General features: G+C 43.3%; 1 protein-coding gene across 1 annotated transcript in view; it reads left to right on the forward strand.

The window, feature by feature from the left end:
* The window catches only part of nrxn3b (neurexin 3b), a gene marked incomplete at both ends in the record, with an annotated part of 231,970 nt that extends 209,719 nt beyond the window's left edge, over positions 1 to 22,251 (forward strand). The window contains 2 exons of the mRNA XM_080550520.1: positions 12,060 to 12,138; positions 21,263 to 22,251. Coding sequence (XP_080406646.1) covers positions 12,060 to 12,138; positions 21,263 to 22,251 — 1,068 coding nt within the window. The remainder of the gene's footprint in view (positions 1 to 12,059; positions 12,139 to 21,262) is intronic.
* Positions 22,252 to 23,523: the final 1,272 nt, after the last annotated feature.

Consider the following 23,523-nt stretch of genomic DNA (forward strand, 5'->3'; position numbering starts at 1 on the left):
GGGGTAGAGAGAACCAATCTCACGCTAAATTAATGATAGCCCCACAGGGAGATGGATTCTCTTTCCTCTCTCTCTCTCTCTCTCTCTCTCTCTCTCTCTCTCTCTCTCTCTCTCTCTCTCTCTCTCTCTCTCTCTCTCTCTCTCTCTCTCTCTCTCTCTCTCCCAGATGACTAATTCTAACGATTTCTACCACTTTTTTTTTTTTTTTTTGCTAGAGGGGATTGTGAGTCACTGTGTTGCCACACATTCACCCGAAGTGTTAATCCTAGATAAAGATATGGGGATAATGCTGTCTCGATATAGATAGTTGTCTTTTCCCTTCCGGTACGAATGATATGTATACACAGCATGGGATATGAATATTTAGATCCTGGTTGTATGGGGATGGCCTGGGAATCCTCCTTTTAAGCTACATACTCTATCAAGGGAGGTTCGTGTCTCTTTCTCAATTAACTGGAACGCACTGAAGCAGTTTGGGAGTAATTACGATTGTAGGCTGCGATCTAGCCTACCGTAGGGAGAGGGCCGCGGAGGGAGGGAGTTTGAAAAGGATTTACGTAGTTGCTGTCTTATTGAAATTGCCCTCGTCCATCATCTTCAACTGGGTTAGCGTTGTACGCAGAGGGGGTGGGGGGGAATGGAGAGGGGAAGATATTGTTCTGCAAAATAATTGTCTTCACATTTTCTGTTGAAATGCATAAAATCACTTATCGGGAGGCTCCTTTGTTTATTTGTAAGCTTTTCATGAATCAGACAAAGTTGAATGTTGAATATGCTGTTATTACATATCAGTTATATGTTAATACATATTAGTTACGCATCATTACACATTTAGAACAAAATGTATTTGGATCTGCTCACACTTTCTCTCTAGAGTCTGTGTAATACATAATCATCATAGTGTCTTAATCTCTAGCTGGAGGGGGTTAGCGTCGTTTGAAGCAGTGGCTTCCACACATAAAGCCTCTTTTCGCCATTGTGTTCAGGCAGGATCTGTGATCAACCTCCCACACAGAGCCTGGGGCCCAGGGAGCTGCTGGTAATTGTGTAAAGGTCAAACAGCCAGACAGCTTTACCTTTCGCCGCCTCTCTCCCTGTCGCCACGCCGCGTTTTGGATGGATGAGGGGGCATGGTGAGGGATGGTGGTCCCAATTAGATGGCATAGGTAGACGGATAAAGCTAAAGTTGTTGTGGAGTGTATGTGTGTGTGTGTGTGTGTGTGTGTGTGTGTGTGTGTGTGTGTGTGTGTGTGTGAGAGAGAGAAAGTGTGTGTGTGTGTGTGTGTGTGTGTGTGAAAGAGAAAGAAAGAGAGAGCCAGTCAGTCAGCTCCAGGGATTCAACCACAGGGGTGGTGTTTAATAGTTGTGTCCAGCCATGCCTCACAGTGGCACGATGTCCCTGTCCCTGTCAGCCATCACAGTGGGATGTTCTCACACCACGGGACGGCACAACACACACCCACACATCAATTACGCACACTGTTTGTCTGGGCTGACCCTATAGGACACTATAGGAAGCCCAGTGGGCGGGCCAGACTCCATCCCCTGTGTCTGAGGTGTTTTACTGTGCGGTTAGACGTCTGAGGTCGGGACCCAAAAGCAAACAGGAACTAAAACAACCAAATAGAAAAGAAATCTGTCAAATCCTCTGTGCGACTGATAGAGACTCTAGGACAATAACATGTATTGGAAAGCGATATTATGGCGTCAAAGCCTCTTTTTTTTATTGTGTAGCTGCTGTTTCCGCCTTCTCTCTTTGCACCGGAGGACCTACCTGCCTGTGTCTATGTTGAGGTAAATCAGAGGTTGACAGGGAGAGGTAGAGTTAGCACACCGCTCGCTGTGGCGTTGATGTAGGGCCCTAATAGGAGTAATGAATCTCCTGCAGGTCGGTAGAATATATTCACACCATGAGAGAAACCCCCCCCCTCCCCTTATAGCCGATTGTGTGCGCGCGTGCATGCGTATGTGTGAGTGTGTGTCACTGGGTAAATATGCTGTATGTAAATACAGAGCCGTTTCCCTTTGATATCGTAATAAAATGTCTTGTATTGTTAAGTACTTTATGGCTAAGCACAGCTGTTTGTAGGCTGGTTGTGATGGGGGGCTTGGTAATGATTCCCATGGTTGTCCATAGAGAGTTAAGCTACACCACACGATAGCCTCCTGTTGCATGCAATATCAATGAGCCAATGAAAGGGAAGAGTGTGTACTGGCTGGGGCCTTGGATATCGACTGCAATTTCTTCATCCGTTCAGTGAAAATGTTTCGACTTTCATCTTTTTAAAGAGAGACTTAATCGAATGCGTGATTTGAATTCTGCTCATTAGGAATTGAACTCAAAGGGGACTCTTGTTAATTTCAGAGGAGTAAAGATTTCAGCTTAGCTGTTACGTAACATCGATTTTGCATCCCAGCCTTGGAGTCGTAATAACTTTCTCTGCAGAAGTCTTGTAAGCATTCGAATTCAATCCAAGAAATAAGTGAATTATCAAATCCCTTTGAATTCGAGTCAGATATATGAATATCATATCATATATGATATGTAGCTCCGACCCAATTGCAGAAGCAAATCCAACAACCTACCCTATCTAACCTCTGCATTTACGTACTAACATAGGAATAGTGTGTGCTCAAAAAGCATTATACTGTCGGCTTTCTATTATTATAGCTATAAGCTATAAACAATTTATTTTTAGTAAAACGCTCTTGAAGCATTGTATTCATCATGTACCCCAGGCCGCTTCTTTGAACCTGTTCCAGAGTCATTAGCCTTGACCTGGGTATGACAGCTAACAGATGCTTAGCATAGCCCGCCAACTTCTCTCCCTGGTCGAGCCGGGACCAGCCAGCCCTTTACCCTACTGTCCTACTGTCAGGCACTGTTCCCCTCCTCCCTTCCTCCTGTCTGCTCATCCTCCTGCCCTCCTCTCCTCTCCTCCCCCCCCCCCATCCTCCCTTGTACAGTCACAGTGTCAGCCAACTCTTCTCCCTGGGCAGGCCTGTACCTGCCAGCCCTTTACCCTACTGTCCTACTGTCAGGCAATGCTCCCTTCCTCCCTTTCCTTCTGTCCTATCCCTCCGTCCTCTCTTTCTCTCATCCTCTCATCTCCTGTACAGCAGCATAGCTCTCCCTGGGCGAGCCTGTACTACCCTTTCCTCTACTGTCCTACTGTGTGGCTATGCTTCCCTTCCTTCCATCCTCCTGTCCTCCAATTATCCCCTCCTCCCATCCTTCTATCCTGCTGTTCTTTTATCCTTCCATCCTTTCTTGCGCTCATCTTCTCATCTTCTGTCCACATCAGCCACGTCCAGGGCCCACTAGCCCCCACCATTCAAGCACCCCCCCCCCCCCACCCTCCCTCCCAAGCCATCACTTCTCCCTTTGAACAGGAAACCACAAGGTAACAAGAAGCCCCTTCTCAGAATTGTCCCAATTCTTGTTTTCATGCAGGGGTAGGGCTAAGGGGTAGGGCTTCATACGCTTCCGATTGGAGATTTTTGATTTCTGATATCGCTCTAGGTAATACGGAAGACAACCAAAAATTACTTTTTCTCTGTTAATAAAGATTAGAAAAATGATGATAACCATCGTATTATCTTAGTTTAATGTCATTTCAATGTATTAGATATTTTCTTTATAACAAGCATAACAACAAATTCACTATTATGACGATGTGCTCTGTGTGCCGCCGTTCCGATCGAATGTGGCACACATGTTACATGTTTTAAGGCTGAATTGTGCATTATAGTCCCGTATTTTTACATATTTCCATGTCACATTTCCCCCCTTTGATGGCATATGATGCTATAGCTGATGGCACTTATTAAACCAAAACACTTAAGCCCAATGCACACGGCATGCGATTTTTTCGCACGGCAACATTCGATTCTCCATTCAGACCACAGAAGTGAGTGGGTGTGAATGGAGAATCGAATGTTGTCCTGCGACAAAATCGCACGCCGTGTGCATTGGGCTTTAAGCACTTAAACCAAAACAACCTAATCCGAGCAGTTGTAATATTATTGATGTGTTCAATAGCCAAATGCCAATAGCCAAATGCCATGGACAATGGCTGTTTCTCCAGCGTTCCTGTCACATTTCAGAACACCATAAAAATAAATGTGCTCCGTGTCTAACGTTATCTATCTAACGTTACATGTTTTAAGGCTGATTTGGGCATGATAGTCCCGCATTTTGGCATATTTCCATGTTGCATTTCCCTCCTTTGATGGCATATGATGCCCGAAATGTAACTAACGTTCAGCCGCTTAGTTGTTTCACTTGTTACCGCTCCTCTAATATCAGTGCAGACTGGCAGGGTAGGAGCACAGGTTGCTAGCCTACAGAGCACCGCTATTCTGTCATGAACTGGCCTGATAATGAAGCATTGTTCTTTTTTATTTGATGACTTGTTTGATCGATTGATAGGATGAAACTTAAGCTGTGACTGAATCGCGAGCGTCGATGCTTTTCTATGATACTACTGATGACGTATCAGGGTTGTGAAGGGTCGTCTCATTTCATAGGGAAAGATGTTCAACCACTACGCCTTGTGGCTCTGTTCGTAGGCCTTGGCTCCAAAGGGAGTGGCACTCCAAAATGAGCCGTAGGGGTAGAAAAGGGAAATGGGATTGGCCTTTAACACACGTATGGCACTCTATATTTAGCACTGGCTCCTCTCCTCTCCTCTCCTCTCCTCTCCTCTCCTCTCCTCTCCTCTCCTCTCCTCTCCTCTCCTCTCCTCTCCTCTTCTCTCCTCACCTCTCCTGTCCTCTCCTCCCCTCTCCTCTCCTCGTTTCACCTCTCTTCCTCACCTCACCTCTCCTCCTCTCCTCTCCTCTTTTCACCTCTCCTCCTCATCTCACCTCTCCTCTCCTCTTCTCACCTCTCCTGCGCTCCTTCCCTCTCTGTGTGACTGTTTGTCACAGCCTCCCTGATGACCTTGTACACTGCGGCAGGGGAGTGATTAAGGATCAAGGCCAAAGACTATTTCCTTTTCCACAGGAAGATAAATGGCCCTGTTTGAAACAGGCTGCCTATGGCCTCAGGGCAATTAGAGTTTGCTGTGAGCCAGCAACCCTGCTCTGTGTACTAAAAGCAAGTCCAGGAAAGAAATACTCCAAACAACCTATTCCACTGAAACTGCAATGTGAGGGCGACGATGTAAAAAAATAAATGTACTTTTCTTTTTTCTCTTTTTTTTTCTTTCTTCCATCCCTTCATTGCAATTATGACCTCAGAGGAAATAATAATGCTGACTTCAAGAGGCCTCTGAGAAGCTCACCAAGGGTGCTCGTTTTGAAATATTTGATCTAAGAAATCACTTATCGCATCGGTTCGACCTCAAGAGCTGATCTTAGAATCCATTTAGTTGTAATAAATCCACTAGATGAAAATCCACTAGATGACTAAAATAAACATCAGAAATGTCCCAGCTCTACGGTTTTCATAACCAGGTCTTGTGGCTTGTTATAATATTCCAGCTGTATCTGATTTGTACATGTGGTGGATGCTAACGAAACACACACATATAATTATAAACCAATCTAGGATCATCGCACTGGAGCTCTCAGATACATAGCCAGGTTCACACCTAAGAATAGGACTTATTTTTTAGCTGTTAGTAGCGCATATACAGGTAGGTATAGGTACTGCACACACACACAAAGGTACGCACACAAACACACTCACAAACACACTAACCCCATCTCCCCTCCTTTATTCCTCATAAAGCAGCTCATCTATCTATCTTTCTCCAGAGGGGAGAGAGAGTGAGTGAAAAGAGTTGTGGCAGACTATTGATAGGGATATGGCTGAACACCATTGATTTCCCTTGTAATACAAGCATCTCCCTTGTCATCCTGTCAAAGCCAAGATCGGACATGATAACGCACATCAGGCAGGGCCCAATCGAAATGGAAGCTTTCAGTAAGGAGATGACTATCTGGTCTGGGGTACGAAGGGGAGGGTGAAATGATAGCGGAGATAGAGGGGTGGGGGTGGGGGGGGGGGGGGTGCATGGGGTGGGGGAGAAAAAGCCACGCTCCAGATTTCCGAACGTTTTCCAAGTCATTGTCATGATGGCCATACCTAGTTCTTTAAAAAAAATCACACAGTATATATTTATAACTCATATATATGGAAAGATATCCTGTGTAAACCCACAGAGAGGGGCTCAAGGTTATCATTGTACGCCCCCCAGGGATCAGGAGCCATGCTTCTGATGCTGCGTCTTACCTCTGCCCTTCCCTCTCTCCGTGTGGTGCCTGCGGTCTCTGACACCAGCCATATAGGATATCCACGGCCAAGCTCAGTGTGTAAAAGAGACCTTGAAAAACCGATTGATTCTTAATACCCTCCGTTGTTTTGTTTTGTTTTATTTCGCAAAAAAAAAAGAAAAAGAAAAAAAAAAAGAATATTTTGCCACGGGGCTCTGTGGGATTGTAAATAAAGCAAATTGGGTTTTGATGGTGGAGATGATATGGGGTTGTCGTAGAGATATACGGTGTTGTCTTCTCTCAAAGGGTTTATCCCCTTCCTTTTTCAGTTATCCTCTCCCTCCCCAGGCGAAACAAATAAAAGGGCATTTGTTAAAATAAGAGAGTACAGTAGTCGTAATATGTAATAAGCCCTGCCTTGTCATATGTCACCCTGTATATATGAGAGGGCAGTTCCACTACTCTCACCAGGACTCGATACAGAATCATACTGTTTGTCCTGATAACTCATGTATAACCCAGGGCTATTGTTGTATGTGTTGCTTTGGCTGACTCAAGGGGAAATGGAAGTGTTAGAAAGTGTCTTTCTCTAGTTTCCCTCCAGCCTGGGGTTTTATCTGACTGATCACATTAAAGGCACCGTCTGTAGATTCATCTACGCTGCAACGGCCTGTTATTCTTCTCCCCCTGCGATGTTTATTTAGGATCGGGATTATTTGTGTGTGTACTTCAACATGTGTTTTTACACCTTTTTGTTTTCTTCCTCACCCAGTCCCCCCTCTCTCTCTCTCACTCTCTCTCTCTCTCTCTCTCTCTCTCTCTCTCTCTCTCTCTCTCTCTCTCTCTCTCTCTCTCTCTCTCTCGCTCTCTGTCTCACTCTCACTCTCTCTCTCACTCTCACTCTCTCAATTCAATTCATGTCGCCAAAGCGTGTTTCTTTCATAGTAAATATACACACATACACAAACAAAAATACTTTTCAATATATACTAATAATAATATTGAAAACTAAGAAAACATCTACAGCTTTACGCAAATGCGTCAGTAAAGGCCAAAGATAAATCTGGACACTTTCATAACTGTAAGGTACATTTCATAAGCCTGCCAGACACACACACATACACGAGAGAAAATTGCTAGTCTCTTCCATTATCCACAAGATTACTGTATTGTAATGTAATGACTGCCCACTTTCGGTGTTGTTATCAACATCACTGGCCTTTAGGCAGACCCATACTGTATGCCTGCGTACACACATGCGACGAGCTATCATAGGATGTTCCTTGAAAACAAGGTCTAAATAGACTGAGAGAAAAACAGCATTTTGACACACTGCTCTGAGCAGATCAATGGCAAAATACAACTTCTCCAACAATTATAGCATGGCAATAAAGCAAGCTTTATGTCCAGTTTGTCTATGAGTTATGTTGATGATTCTTCAGAGGCTTGTAATTCACATGTAATCGTGCATTGATCATGCAAATAACTGTTATTGTCTTTCTGTCTATGTGTGCAACCCATTATGGTTGAAATGGGTAAGCCATTCATAACTGTTGGGTCAGTTTTAATTCCCCATGATGAGGGTAAAAGCTACGGTGAGGGGAGCAGGTGAGGGGAGCAGGTGTTAATCACGGCTCAGGACATGACTTGAAGATACTGGTTATCAAAAAAGCTGTGGTAGTCATGAAAATGTGTTTTTTTTCTGTGTTATTTTGAAATGGTAACAACACTACAGTAGTAAGTTAAAACAAACATTTAGGAAAAGTCAGGCAAGGTGGAGGAGGGTATGGGTTTCACAGCGGAAGAGTTGTTTTATCAGAGTCACATTCCGACCGCGAATGTCCGTTTGGGACGACCAGTTATGATAAAGGCACCAGTGCTGTATGTTACTGTTATGATTGAGTCTATAAAGGTAGTGGCCTTTGGTTGTGGGTGTCTTTTTCAAAAGGGCTATTGACTATTTGATTCTGTCTGGATACAGTCACTTCTATTGGACCCAGGTGCACGCAGGTTGTCTGAAAACACTTGTATTCCTTTGAAGGTCTGGCTTTCATTCCCAAAATAGCTTCATCTTTCAACACGCCATACACACACACACACACATACTTTATCCTAAACAATGCTCAAATGCTAAACAATGCTTTTTTTCTGGGGGTCAATCCAGATTGCCACTTTAGCAAGATATCTCCAGTTGTCGTGATCATTTCAGGCTTTGTTTGATAATGGTCCCAGCAGTGTGCTAGCAGCTTAATGATTCACAGTATTCTGGCAGGCCTGATTAAATGACTACTTCTGTACAGACGGGAGGAGCATCTCTCAAGTCCTCCATTTTGTAGCGCTGCCATCAGCAGGAGAAGCCAGGCTGTATATTTTGAAGTCTATCTGCAGAGGAAGCTGTCTATCTTTATTGATCGCAGCATGAGCCTTTTAGAACATGTGCTGAAGTGGTCAAAGGTAAAGGCTGTTTTAATGAGGTCTGGGTATTGATTTTGCTGTTTAGTTGTTTTAGGAATTAAGGATTGTATAACGTCCTTTCTTCCTCTCAGTGTAGATAGTGGAAGACCTGATTTCCAAGTGCTTTGCACCCGTCTACATCGATGCGCGCGCACACACACACACACACACACACACACACACACACACACACACACACATACATACACACATACACACACAGGCACAGACACACACACTCCACATTTTGGCTCTGAAAATTAAGATGACAGTTCCTTGGGAATAATTGCACTAAAAAGAAATCACTTTGCTGCCAAAATATATCCCACTCTCTGTTTTGGAGATTTATTCTGAGAATTGGATTTCTCCAGCTGTGAAATCAGTTTTTGTGGTCCTGCTGGCCATGCACATCATTATTCTATACTGTACTGTTAGGAAACTAGATTGCTAGATTTCCTTCAATGCACATATGCAATTCTTTTGCCTTTGCATTTCCACACCAGCCATTTCCTTCTTTACCGTACACTTAACACCATATGTTACTGACATTTCCAACCGGCTGAGAGATGCTGTAAACTGCATGTGTCAGTTCATTGGCTTTGGCATTAGACCAAAGGCGGAAAACAAAGCTTGGAGTTGTGAGAGTGGCCTCAGTCTAAGCCGTTGTGGGTGGTTCATGAATTCTAATCTGATTCAAGAGTTGAGCCACCACAGTGGAAATCCATACATAAATAGCCCCTTCAATCTTTTACTGTACATTAGTTGGACAGTCACCAAATATGTACAGTACAATAGACCCAATGGGACATATAGACCTATATCTACATCAGTGTCTATCTCTATGATTATGTCTTTATAAGCTTGGGGAAATCAAGTCAATTCATATCTAAGTATCCCTTCGATTTGTTAAACCTCAATCCCCGCTGAAGAGCCTTTGAGTTGCTGCAGTGTTCAGTTCAGTGAGTGCTGTGTCCTGGCCTCCGTGTGCGGTCGAGAGATTAGAAACTCCACGTGAGAGAGGGATGTCTGTGTCAGTGGTGTCCTCTGGGCTGGGAGCCATGCTAGCCCTGTCATTGCATTGCGGATTAGTAGCCCACCGTGACAATTGTTTTGCGGCTGGTGGCATGGTGGTGGGCCATCTTTTCCTGCGTCCTGTAGTGAGTTTAGTGAGACAGACACACGCCCGCAGGCACGCATGCACACGCACACACACACACACACACACACACACAAACACACAAACCCCCCTTCCCCAACACATACACACACACATGCAAATGTTTTCTCTCGACTGAGAGAATGATTGGCCCGGTGTAAACCGCAGGGCAGGCCCAGCCTCAGGCAGTACAGGCTTCAGACTATGGAACGCTGTAGAGGTTTACCCCGACTCAATAATACATATCAATGAAGACTTATTTAACACATCAAATAAGAATGATAGAATCTGATAGAACTTCAATTATATACTCATATCAAAGCTGATCTACCCCTAAAACATGTTTTTTTTTAAACTTAATAAATAACATGGATGTGAACCAGCCAAATAATTAAGCTAGTAGCTAGCTAGCTAGATCAGTCTACCTCAGCTTCAGATTTTGATGATGGATTTCCACCCTCTTCCCCGCCTTCTCCTCTTATTACTAATTGCAACGCTTGTGTGAAGTGGCAGGTGTCACCTCACCTTCCCCAACGTGATTGTTTTTCTAATATTAGCAAATGATCAAAGTTGATCATTTAAAACGTATGCAGTGGTACACAGCACTCTTGTTGAGTCTTATGTTAAGCCTTATTTGACACAATGTATGATTTCAGATGTGCTAAAACCTCTATGGCGTTCCATACGTGCCATATCAGATATGGTTACAGGACACGGTGTACCATGCATCTCCACAGCAGATGTGTACGGGCTTCACAATCTGCTGGGACTTAGCGGTAATAGAAAACAAGGTGATGAGAAAGTGGCTTTTGATAACGGGTAGTTTTCCTTCCTCCTCTCTGAGCTTTGTCCCTTTCTGCATCTGCTTTTACGATCGGAATAACAAGCAATAACAGCTTTCAGAAATAACCGGTTTTACACGCATAATGTGACTTCAATGAATAGCATCATATTTACTGTGGCCCATATTTTACAGCAATTCAGTTCAGAGAGTTTCCAATCCCTTCTTCCCTTACTTACTCTCACACACACACACACACACACACACACACACACACACACGGACAATAGATAGTAGCCTTCACACACGCATACACAAATAGATAAACTAATGCATACACACACCCGCGCACACAATCACACACAGTCTCTATCTCTCGCTCTCTGAATACATTTATAACAAATGGAATGCTTGTGTGTGTGTGTGTGTATGTGAGAGTGTGTGTATGTTTTTGATTGAGATTGTTTATTTAAGGTAAGCCCCTTGAGAAGAATCTTCTCATTTTCGAGGGGGTCCTCACATGACGATACAAACATAATGTGTATGTGTATGTTTGTGTGTGTGTGTGTGTGTGTGTGTGTGTCTGTCTGTGTCTGTGTATGTGTATGTTTGCATGTGTGTGCGTGCACCACACCATATCAGGTTTCCAGCCTTCCTGCCGGTCTGCTTTCTCCTGAGCAACAGTGGAGGGAGGGAGGTGCTTTTCATTAGTCTGTCAAACTCAATGATATTTAGAGCCCGGCACCGTCGGCCAGCACTGCAAACTCAATCAGCCTCTGATGTCATAACCCTGCTCGATGACAGGACTTATTTTATCGCCCTGTGATCCGCTGTAATAAACGCCCCGCTCTGCCGCCACGTCAGCACACCACGCTGAAATACGACCCTGGCGTCCTCCCCGGTCGGCCCGGCAGAGGGGGGCGAGGCCAGGGCATAAATCAGAATTGTGGGGCTACTGGAGAGTGCTGATAATCCTCCAATGGCCCACGTAACTTCATGGAGGCCCCATTGATTGTAGAGCAGGGAGGAGGAGCAGGGTGTAAATAACCAGAGATGGTAGGTGCTGGAGAGAGGAAAGGAAAACAATTATCTGTGTGTGTGTGTGGGGGGGGGGTGATAAACACCATGAAATAGGTTTGACTTGCAATGATAGATGAAGCTCATCATGTGCGTATAGCAGCAGATATCCTTGACTTGTTCGGCACTGTGAGTTTTACAGCAGAACGCTGAATGTACTTGATGATCTCTCACCATGTTCTTCACTGTCTCCCCTCCCTCTTTGTGTGCGTGCGTGCGTGGGCGTGCGTGTGTGTCGTGTGTGTGTGTGTGTGTGTATGTGTGTATGTGTGTGTGTGTGTGTGTGTGTGTGTGTGTGTTGTGTGTGTGCGTGGGCGTGTGTGGGTCTGCGTGGGTGTGTGTGTGTGTATGTGTCTTTCCCTCTGGCAGACGACAGATGACATAGTCTCATCGGCGGAGTGCTCCAGCGATGACGAGGACCTGGAGGAGTGTGACTCAGGACACACAGGTGGGATGGGTGTGTCAAGTTGTGCTTGCTCAGACCTGGTCTATTTCTCCTTTCTTTGATTTGCAATTGAGGATCTTCTCCTCTAAGCATCACGTCCCATGGGAGCCTAAAGTGTAACTTCAAAAGACTTCCTAGAAGCACCACAAAATAACTGTAGCGCGAGGGTTTTAGTTACATGTACAGTTTAAAGAGCTCTAAGCGCTTTGGAGTTAGATGAAAGTGAAAGAGGATATCCTTACTATGTGGAAAGTAATTTTTTATAGGTTATTACCTACAGTGTATCCTCAATAACTCTAAGTACCCGCATACATAGTCACATGATAACCCACCCACATGCTCCATAGTCACATATTAGTCAGTAATAGTTTGAAGTATATAATATCTGATATAAGTTACACTTAGCTATGGGGCCACTGGTTGCTGACATGGTACTGCGATAATACTAATTTTGTTCTCTCAGCATTCAAAGGAGAGCAAACTTTAAATCGAAAAAAGTACAAAATTAGTATGGAGCTCCATGTTTTGGCCGCACTGATGCTTCAAAATGTATCTGTCCTGTACATGGTTGATTTCTTGCTGTGCGTTGCGTGTGTGTGCGTCTTTTGACAGAGGATACATTTTGAGAAACAACAATGCTTTCAGCATAGATACTGTGATATGTAGCAGACTAACTGCGATGGTTACCCAGTTTTCCCTCTTCTCATGTTTGTCCCTCTCGTCTGAGGCTTGCCTTACCTGAAACATTCTAATAGAGAACAGATATCCTCGAATTTCTGTGTGCATCGTTTTTCCCCCCCTCAGAACACATACAGTAGTTACGTTTTGACTCACGGCCAAAGTGATACTCTCAAGTCACTCAACAATAGTGTGAAATAGTGAAATAATACACATACATAACAATGTGCTGAAAAGAAGTGTGTTTTGAAATGGAAACATCATGTCACTTGTTTTGCAAAGACTTGGGTTTAGACTGGTTTTAATGCGAGTTGATGAATCATCAAGCTGTCAATCATGTCCCTTCACTGCCCAGTTGGTAATCCTGACATATGCAGATACATCGGTAGAGACTCTCAGTAGAGGCTCCACTAACACTGGTTTTGTGTGTGGAGGACCACTTCCTAAGCCCTTGGGATGTCACTCTCAGCTAAAGCCTGATAATTGCCGGGCTGTCCTTCAAAATGCCATCATAGCACACTAATTAATGTCCCTCTAATCTGCCTAAATATGCCCCGGCTTATTACCGAACATATGTCCACTCTTCTTACCACAATGACGGCAGATTTCATTCTCTAGACCAGTCGAATTGAAACAATTCTCTGTTATCAGTGTTAGAATATAATAGATAGCCAATTCTTCTTTTATTTATTTATTTATTTATTTCTCTGCTAAATTAGGTTTCTGAATATACGGTATTGTATGTACAGGATCAGCTATTAATTTTTGCATTTCCTAATCTCAGGGCCTTTTCACCTTGTAGCTTTATCTCACAGAAGCGGCATGGTAATTTATTGGTAATTTCACTCAAGGTTTTCTTTTTTTCTTCCTAGAAATGTGTTCTTTTAATCTTTTGTATGTTACTATTGTCAAGGAAAAGTAATTTTCTCCCCAAAGCTCTGCAATGTTGACTATACTGTAAGTCTAACGGGGATAACTTTGTTATCTCACAACATGAATTCCCAACACTTTCTTAACCCCAGATGAACCTAAATGAAATGGGCATGTTTGACAGCTTGTAAAACGTGGACATAATGTTCTATCATTGAAACGTCAATCCCAAGTATTCTCAAAAGCAAAAGTGCAAGTAACTTTTTAGTAATTTAGTGGTACCCCCCCTCGTATAGTGAAAAAATACATGTAGTCATACACAGTCATACATTTCGCCATGTTGACACAGAAATTCATATCCTCATTCTAACCCCTGATTCCAATCGTGTGACCAGTTGCATGACATGTTTTGTTTTGGTTGATTTTCTGTTTAATCTTTTTTTGATTTCCCACGTGAAGCATATATGGACATCTCTCCTCTGTAGCGTTATTGACTCAGTGTTCTGTTGCTTATGATTTGAGTTATTGGACTCGTTGTTATTTTTATCTTTTTCTTTGGTGTCTTCATCCGTCGTCCATCTTTCAGGAGAAAGCTACTCTTCCCGTTTTGCCTCATCTTGTGCCGCATGAAGTTTTGGTGGTTGAAAAAAAAAAAACTCATCTTCTTTATGTTTTTTGTGCCATACGGCTTGATACTGAAACATTCCCATTTTTGATTACAACATAGGAAATGAAAAGGCAACAAAATATTTTCTTGCCATCATCCTTTTTTTGGCCTTGTGCAGGCAACCCCATTCTGTCTCAAGAAAGTTGTGTGTGAAAGAATGACCCCCCGTACATCAGCCCTCCCACCCCCCCCCCCTCTCCCCACCCCTCCCCCAACCCAACCCCAACTTCTTTCTCTCAGCCTTTCTGCATATACATGTCTGTTTTTGAATGCAGATGGCATAAAAAGAATTTTATTGCCACAAAGTATATCTGTTTTTCTATTCTACCTGTTGCTCCAAGTAGAAGGCATTTGTGGCATGTGTTGACTGTACAGTAGCTAGACTAACTAAAAACCTCGGAACTTCCCCCTTGCTCGTGCATGGATTTGAGTGGCGCCATTTTGTGTGCTTCTCCTCCACCCATAACTCTGCTCTCAGGCTAACTCCTGCTAGTTGTTTCTGTTATGTGTTCAGGGCCACAGTAGCGGACCTCCGTTACTGTCGCCTTTCTGCTTCAGTGATGTCTTGTGTTTGTGCCTGTGTCTGTGTCTGTTTTCTGTCTGTGTCTGCCCAACCTGTTGTCTGTCTTATGTGATTGTTTTGTCTTTGTTTTAAAACTGTTAAACCTGACCTATCCCTTTGATCCTGAGTGAGTTCCACAAGAAGACGAACAAGGACATTTATGCACAGTACGTCCAAATCCTTGGGCGTTTCCATAGCAACTAAAACTACTCAGCTCCATTACGTTGCAAAGCAAAAACAACCACTTAAGTACTATGTAGCATCAAGTTATTACAATGTTGTTCATAGACTAATTACAGAGTTACTACAGTGGAATAGGGACAACTTAATGTAAAGTGTGATTGACAACTAGAACCGTCTTACTACTGATAATATGATGAATTGAAAAACCATTCTGAAGCTGTTAATCATTATCATCAATGCCTAATAATTATTGACAAATGCTTAAGATGGCAAAATTATTTTGATTAGGGAATAAGTACTTGAGTTGTCATTGGGAATCATTATGAGCTTAATTATAAGCATTCTCAAAGAATACACTTAAGCCACCGGACAGACAGGTAGCAGTATTCCTCGTAGCAGCAGTTTCACTGTAGCCATGTAGCTGTAGCCATGTAGCCTTTAAAGATAAAGTGCATTCAATAAATTGCTTCAAATTTAACTGCATGCAACCATTACCCTGTTAACCACCGCTGTATAGGAAGGGAAATCTAATGGAGATATGACCTAATGTATATGTGTCTTTAGCACACAAACCAGACATGGAGAAGGAGCCATGAGGCAGTGTTAGATTGGGGGGCGATATAGCCGGCCGATGATTTCTTCATCGTAGCTCTGATATGAAGGGTCGGGACAGGATGTGAGGGGGTGTAGTAGAAGTGAAGTATGATGGGAACAGATCAGTGCTTCTCCAGGCGGGCATCGGGGCCTTGGCTGTCGTCAGGCCCCATCGGGCTGGCTGTCACTTCGGCACAGGCCTCAGATCAGTTTAAAGGTTATTCAGCTGACACATGTCTACTGAGTAGGGAAGTGAGCTTAATGGACACTGGACAAATCGACCAGCTGATGGCGGGGACAAGGGACTCGCCACGCTGGGCTGACGATGCCAATTTAATACGCAGGAGTGCACCCAGCCACATGATGGCGGATGAAGACCTGTCTGCCACGGACAGCCTCAGCCTGAGGAAGCAAAGAAAAAAGGGCCCCCTCCCTGAGAGAGTACAAGCCCTCTCAGAGGAGGTTGGTGCTTCCTCACATGCTGGTCAGAGCCTCTCTCTTGGCCTGACTGTCCAGTATATCCTGACACAGCAACAGACAACTTATCTTATTCACTCACATATGGAAAGTCAAGCTTTCTGACGATGGCTAGGTTGATAATTTGTTTGGTGGGTAGAAAGCTCAGCCTGTATCCACGATGCAGGCACTGGTATACTGGTACTGGTATACTAGTACTGGTATACTGGTACTGGTATACTAAGTCAAGGTGGGTCTCTTTAAATGTTTTGACGGTCTAAGAGTTGTGTTGCTGGGCCGGGCTGAAAATGGGGGAGCTCGGCTCTCTCTCTCTTTCTCCCTCGTTATCAGCTCCCTACCTGCAGTGGCAAAGGTGGAGGGATGTGCTGCAGTAGGCCTCTGGTCACAATGCTCTCAGACACAATGAGGATTTCCAGGCTAAAAAACGACTCACCTAAAAAATCCGCAGCTTGAAATCCCTTTGAGTCACTCTGCATTGCAGTTAAGGCCGGAGCGCTGGCGATCCTTTGTGGCATCCCACCGTTAAATCCCGCCACCACGCTGCCCGGGACTCATCTCCATTCAGAAGCCTCAGGAAACGCTGAACTGGATGGACACAGAGATTAGTGGAAAGAGGGGAAGGGGGGGGGGGGGGCACAGAATCTGCTGCTCTGAGATATTGAACATCCCCTCTGCAAGGTCTGGACGTCGAAGAATGCTGAGATGGGGTGGTTGGTAGAAACCGGTTTCGTTCCTGGTTTTCGTTTCTGAGTTTTCAAAAGTGGAGTAGGAGAGGTTTGCGTAGTGTAGCAACATTTTACCGCACCATCTTGGGGAAGAAATGGTCTCCTTTGTCTGCAGCGTTCCATGTGATTGTTAGTAAAGGAGCACTTTGTGGACAAGTCAGAAGCCATATGGGGAGAGAATGAACGCTGTCCCGCTATTAGTCTCAAGGCTTCTAGAGTTTATCTTCCTGGGAGGGAGAGGAGAGAGAAAACACAGTTACATTGCTACTCCAGGTCTACTGGAGTGTAGAATTATTTGCGAAGTGAGGGGACGGCTTAACACTAAGCTCCACCGTCTTGACATTAGTGCGAAAACAAACGCAATCTCGTTAAGCAAACCCATTAGAATGTGCAGTGTTTGCTTGGCATAAAACACTGTGAAATGTGCAGCGCTTGTAAGAGAGCTAATACAGGATTAAAGTGTTTACTAAAATGTCAAGGTCTTCTGTCAGGCTTTCCTAGAGCCCCTCACTGCCAGTTCACCCCCCTGATGCAAAGGTTTTGTTGATCCAGCGAGAGTCAGAGAGCTAACAATTGCCAAAAGCTGTCGGACAGAAATGGAGGAAGGTATGCAAACAAGGCCAAGACAATACAGGACATGGTTAGATAAATACATCTTCCTGGTCTGAAATCACTTACCACGAGGCATGGCTGCATAACTTACTGGGCAGGTAGACGATTCCTGATTAAAACATTACCATAGCTACACATTAGTAACAGGAATGATGAATAGGAAGGCACACTTTACACAGTAGAGTGGGGATTTGTTGAATAACATTATCGTACATTAGCAGATAAAATTACCTTCTGCCAGCATATCTGCAGGTTGTTAAGTACATCAATAAACTAGCCAGACATATGGCATATGGCAGGGAGTTGATCATTTGCCTAATTCATGTCTCATTCATCCTAAACATATACAACGACCCAAACAAGTCTTTCAGAGAACACGGACACCCAGGAGCACTAGTAGAGAAGAGTTTCAGTACAGTATGTAAGGAGCCCGAAGCCGGGGGAACCAAGACTTTGCATCTGAAGACAAATGTACTTATTTTCTCAACCCCCCCCCCCCCTCTTAATTCACCAGGGGCATAAACAAATGCAATGCCTTGTGCCCTCTTGTGGAACTCCTCTGAACACTGTGTTTTATCTGTCAAGCGAAGGCTGTTGGTTATGCAATAACATAAACAAAAACATCTAAATATTTATTAAAAGTAAACTATTCATTAATTAATGATTATATAAAGAGGAAAGCAACTGTGTAATGTTGGTTATATTAGATCAACCAATGGAGATTCTCTGCTGCTGGTTGCTGCTGAATGGTTTATTGTCTGAGATAATATCCTACAGCCCTTGGTGCAGTGACCTTTAATGACCTTTGATCCCAGCCCTTCTGACCCTAGCTTGCCGTACTGTGACTGTATATTACTCTCCCTAAATGCAACTTACTTAAAGCATGCATTAACCTCTTGTAGAAAAAAACTATAGCAACTAGAAAACCCAGTTACCTATACCTCTCTCTGACGTACACCCAGACTGCACGCCTGTTCTGTGTTTTAAAATACTAACAAGAGATTATGTATTTCATAATGAAATAACTAATAATATTAAGTATTATTAGTTTCATGAAGGTGGCGACATTTGCTTACAAACTGTCCCTCCTCTCTTTGTCTTTGCCTCAGTGTGTGCTTTCTGGTTGTTCATCTTTGATAGTGTGTGAGAAAATTATTAATGCTTTTATTTCTTGCTTGCCAATTTATTGATTTATTTTTTGTGTTTGTACATATATGTAAATATACATATATGTGTATATCTATGTTATTTTCTGAAATTGCTAAAAACAAACCTCTTAACAATCTGATCATTTGCTTAGAATTACTATTGATAATGTTATGATGACTTATTCTTAATTACTATATTCCTTCCTTTTTTCTTCATGAATTTGTTGACTGGCATTATGCCACAGATCTGATTATCTTTCCAAAACATCTGGGCCATTTAACTAATTCAAATTCATCGGTTCATTGAGAAAAAAGAGAAGAAAACTAAAAAATACGCCCTCACCACTATCTGTGAAAATGTTTCAAACCTGTTTTTTACACTGATATATTTTCCTGTTGATAGCTAATTTCTAATTACATTTGGATTAATAATGAATGAATTGAATAATTTGTGCATGGCAAATAAGTTGCAGCTTAGGGTTTGTAAAACTGTCAGTGTTGAGAGTGCTGTTCTCTTTTGTAGATGGGCATGTATATGCTCATTGTTTGTATATCCCCATCCCTTCCTTACAGCCAAAAGCTCTAATGCTGCCCGACCGCTTCGTGCCGGCTATACATGGACATGGCCACTGACGTACACGTTCACCCCCATCTATCTCATTTCCTTCCTAGTATGTTCATAGGTCCTGTCCCCCGTCCCCCGTCCCCGTCCCCCCACCCCCCTCACACTCCCTCCCTCTCTCCCCCTTACGTAGAGATGTTAAGATATGTACAGTCATCCATTCGTTCAAAAATAATGAACTTAAAAGTCGAGCAAAAAAAAAACGTATTAAATCAGTCTGTAGATATTTATGGAGAAGCTAAAAGGAGCTTATCTATCTAAGCAAGGCGTATAGATGTACAGTTTTCTTTTTATAAAACAGGACGACTCTATCAAAAGAAAAAAAAATCCTGAACAGAATGGTGAAGATTATTTTTCATGTCATGATGTGTGGATGTATGTGTTGTTGCCTCCCTGTACCACCCTGTCTAAAAAGAGATCATAATTACAACATTAATCAAAATTGTTAAAAAGAAAACTAACCCAACTTGTCCAAAAGCATTCTTACACAACTTTCTTTTGTAAATTTTTTCTTCCTGCCAAAATCATGCGGGCAATTTGTTGATGTAAGTTGACAAAATTGATGGTATGCTTTGTTCCTTTGAAAACGATTTTTCGTAGGCTTTTATGATTTCTCAAGCTGACTTTATTTTACCCCTTTCTATATTTACTTACTAATCCCTTTCTAGATAACTCTATCTGTACCGTTGGTTTGTGAATGTTGACCATGTTTGCTCTAACTCTAAGTTTGACGATCTTAACTTAACTGTGTTTGCATTACTTAAAATTCTTTCCTTGTTTCCTTTGTTCATTTTATTTCATTTGTTTCTGTTATTTAAGATTTGCATTTCCTTATAGTGCCCTGTTTGTGAGCCTTTGCAGTGTACAAACAAGCCATCTTGGCAAGAGGTTTCAGCAGATTCAACAGACATCTGAATGTTTAGTTTTTGTCATAACATTGTATTCATTTTTTTATAGTTTTTGTCATAACTTCTCACCAACAGCCTTAAAAGGACTGTATGAAATAGGGTAAGCGGGGTTAAGAGAGAAAAGTGAGATACACATAGCAAACTTCCATACTATACGTTATAGAACATAGCTAACACTACACATGAACCTCCAAACCTAGTTAAGAAAATGAAGAAGAAAAACAAAACATCCTAACATTCAGGTGTTGTTGAACTGTATGGTGACTTTGTGCCATTGTGGTGACTGTATAAAAGTCAAAAGGCAAGGGGCTAGGGCTTACTGGGGAGCCTACTGACGTCATCAGACCAAATGAGCTAACTGACATAATTACACCATCACCTACCAGCCTATAGCACAATATGTCACCAAAGAACGTTAGTCTTATCCCATATACTTACAGTTAGGAACAGTAGGATTCAGAATTCATTAGTAATTAATGGGTGTCAAGGTTTAATCAACCCCTTGTGGAAGATTAAGGCTTGTCCTCAGCCACCGCTGTCATAACGAACGTATCTTAGAATATTGATCCCATTCATCATTAATAGGATGATGACCTTTGATTTGTTGGGTTATTAATCAGACCCATATGGCTTCTTGTTCTTCAAGGCCATATATTGTTCATGAATGCAGATCCAAACAGAATCAATATGTCTGGACCAAACAGAATCAATATGTCTGCAGTCTCTGCACCCTGCTGGTCCTCAGCTACACACCCAGCACTGATAATGATATTCTCGGCCCTGAAAACTTTAGCGTAGTGAAGTTCGTTTGATATTTGGCTCACCCTTACACATCCCTTGAGGCCTTTTGATGCAGTGTTTTTCATGTGTATGGCTTTTGTTTTCTTTTAGTTGTTGGTTGTGTTTGGTTCTGTTTTCATTGAATATGCACTGGTACAGTATTTTCTGTTCTTTATGTTCAACTATGATTTCCTTTTATGTTCAGCTTTGCTTTTTATGTTTTTGTAATTTTTTTGTGTGTGTCTTGTTCAGAAGGTATTACTGTCTTCTAACATGTCTTTCTTTCTGTTTTCCTTTTCAGGAGGGGAGTTAGTGATCCCCATACTTATAGAGGATCCTATAGACATCCCTCCTGTATCTACCCGTTCTCCCTTCATCCCCCTCCCTTCCACCCTCCGCCCTGTCCTCACCATCATTGAGACCACCAAAGAGGCCCTGGCCATGGCCACAGAGGCGGGGGTACCTTGCTTGTCGGACCGAGGCAGCGATGATTGTGATGATGGTGATGGTGGTGATTATGATGATGATGATGATGATGATGGTGGTGATGGCATGGTCATATCGGGGTTTGGCTCTGGCGAAGCTTTCGACTCTAGCCTGCCCCCCACTGACGATGAAGATTTTTACACCACCTTCTCCCTGGTAACAGATAAGATCTTGACCACGTCGGCTTATGAAGGTGGCTACAAAGCTCTCGCACCCAAGTGGGAGGCCAAGGACTTGAGGCCTAGCAAAGCCTCAGAGGCGGGTAGGACTACACCCACCCCGCCTCTGCCCGACCTCCGGGGTACCGCGGCGGCGTCCGTCCCCTCAGACGCACCGCCCAAACTGCCCGCCGGGAAACTGAACAACCGTGAGGTCAAACCCCCCCAGCCGGACATAGTCCTGCTGCCCCTTCCCACCTCGTACGACCTGGACGGCACCAAGCCTCTGGGCCCCCTCATCACCTCGCCCATGCTGCGCACGGTGCCCGTGGCTCTGCCCACCATGCCCAGCGTGCGGCGGGTGCCACCGGGGGCCTCCGAGGTGATCAGAGAGTCCAGCAGCACCACGGGCATGGTGGTAGGTATCGTCTCGGCCGCCGCACTGTGCATCCTCATCCTCCTCTACGCCATGTACAAGTACAGGAACAGGGATGAAGGCTCCTACCAGGTGGACGAGACGCGGAATTACATCAGCAACTCGGCACAGACCAACGGAGCCATGGTGAAGGACAAAACGCCTAGTGGCGCCACGAAGGGTGCCAGCGGAAAGAGACCGAAAGACAAGGACAAGGAATACTATGTATAAAAAATTATTTCCATTCCCAACAAACAAAAAAGTAAACAAACTGTTTGGAAACTAAGACCAACACTTGACAGTACCATACTGGGAGCTGCGATTTAAAAAGGAAAATCCTCTTGAGAACTCAAAGTCATTGAGTCATTGAAACATTTTCAAAAGTACTGTGACTTAAAATCCCACTTACTATGGTAAGCATATGGCGATGGCTGACACATAGGGACACTAGAGACCTTGTTGAGGAGCCCTGCCCGATCACAGCTGGCAGTGTAACATATTTCACTGTTACATCACTATCCCAAGTGAGTGTCAGAGGTGTGTGACCCTTGGCGTAACAACCTTGTTCATTGTAATCCTGTAAAATACAACAACCATCATTCCGGCCATTCTGAGCATGCATGCGAGACGTGTGTGATGTGGTGATGGCATCTGTGTACGTGAGGGACCTGAAGAGAAAAAGGATTGTTGGAAAGTAGATTAAAAGACAAAAACAAATTAGCATAAACATGTTATGGTTTCAATACCTAAAATGGTATGAGGTAAAGTAAGGTGTGTGGTAAGGTGTAATTTTTTTTGCCCGGTGCATTTTGAAGGGTGGGCTATTGTCAGGGTAAACCAGACAATGCTCAACAAATGCTCAGCGAAAGGTAATACAGCAATGTATCTCAATTTATTCATACTTTCTTTTTTTCCCGGTCTCAGATAAGGGTGAGGATCCGACTGCTATGCATGGCGTCCACAATGTAAATGGTGTTCAACCATGCTAGAGAGTGGATACGCCAGGCAAAATGCAACATATTAATAGCATATTTTTTTATATTGAACTTTAGGTCCCTGATAGCAATTTTTCAGTTTTCCCATAGACCACTGGTTCAGCCATTTATTACATTTGTTTGTCCCTTTCTCCATATTCTGGAGCTGCTCTGACAGACGTGATGTCACGATGTCTGCCGGAGGGTCAGTACAGTATTGAGTCAATGAGACTAAAGACTATCCAATGTGAAAAGTGTGAATTTTATCTGTTGTCACAGTCAACTGTGTCAAAAACAACAAATATGTTTACATATTTTATTACATCATAGCCGTCGTACTTTGCAGGTCAATATTGTACATAACATTTGCGTTTCTTTTTTTTCTTTTTCTTTTTTTACTTTTATTGTACAGACAGATCATTTGATTTGATTTATCGATGTACTAACTACATGACAAAAATCAACAAACCTTGATTTGATGTAGAGAGAGACTGGAGAAAAGCAATGTACTTGCATATTTTGTAAAGAC

The sequence above is a fragment of the Nansenia antarctica genome, assembly GCF_963989245.1.
Source record: "Nansenia antarctica genome assembly, chromosome: 1".
NCBI lineage: Eukaryota > Metazoa > Chordata > Actinopteri > Argentiniformes > Microstomatidae > Nansenia > Nansenia antarctica.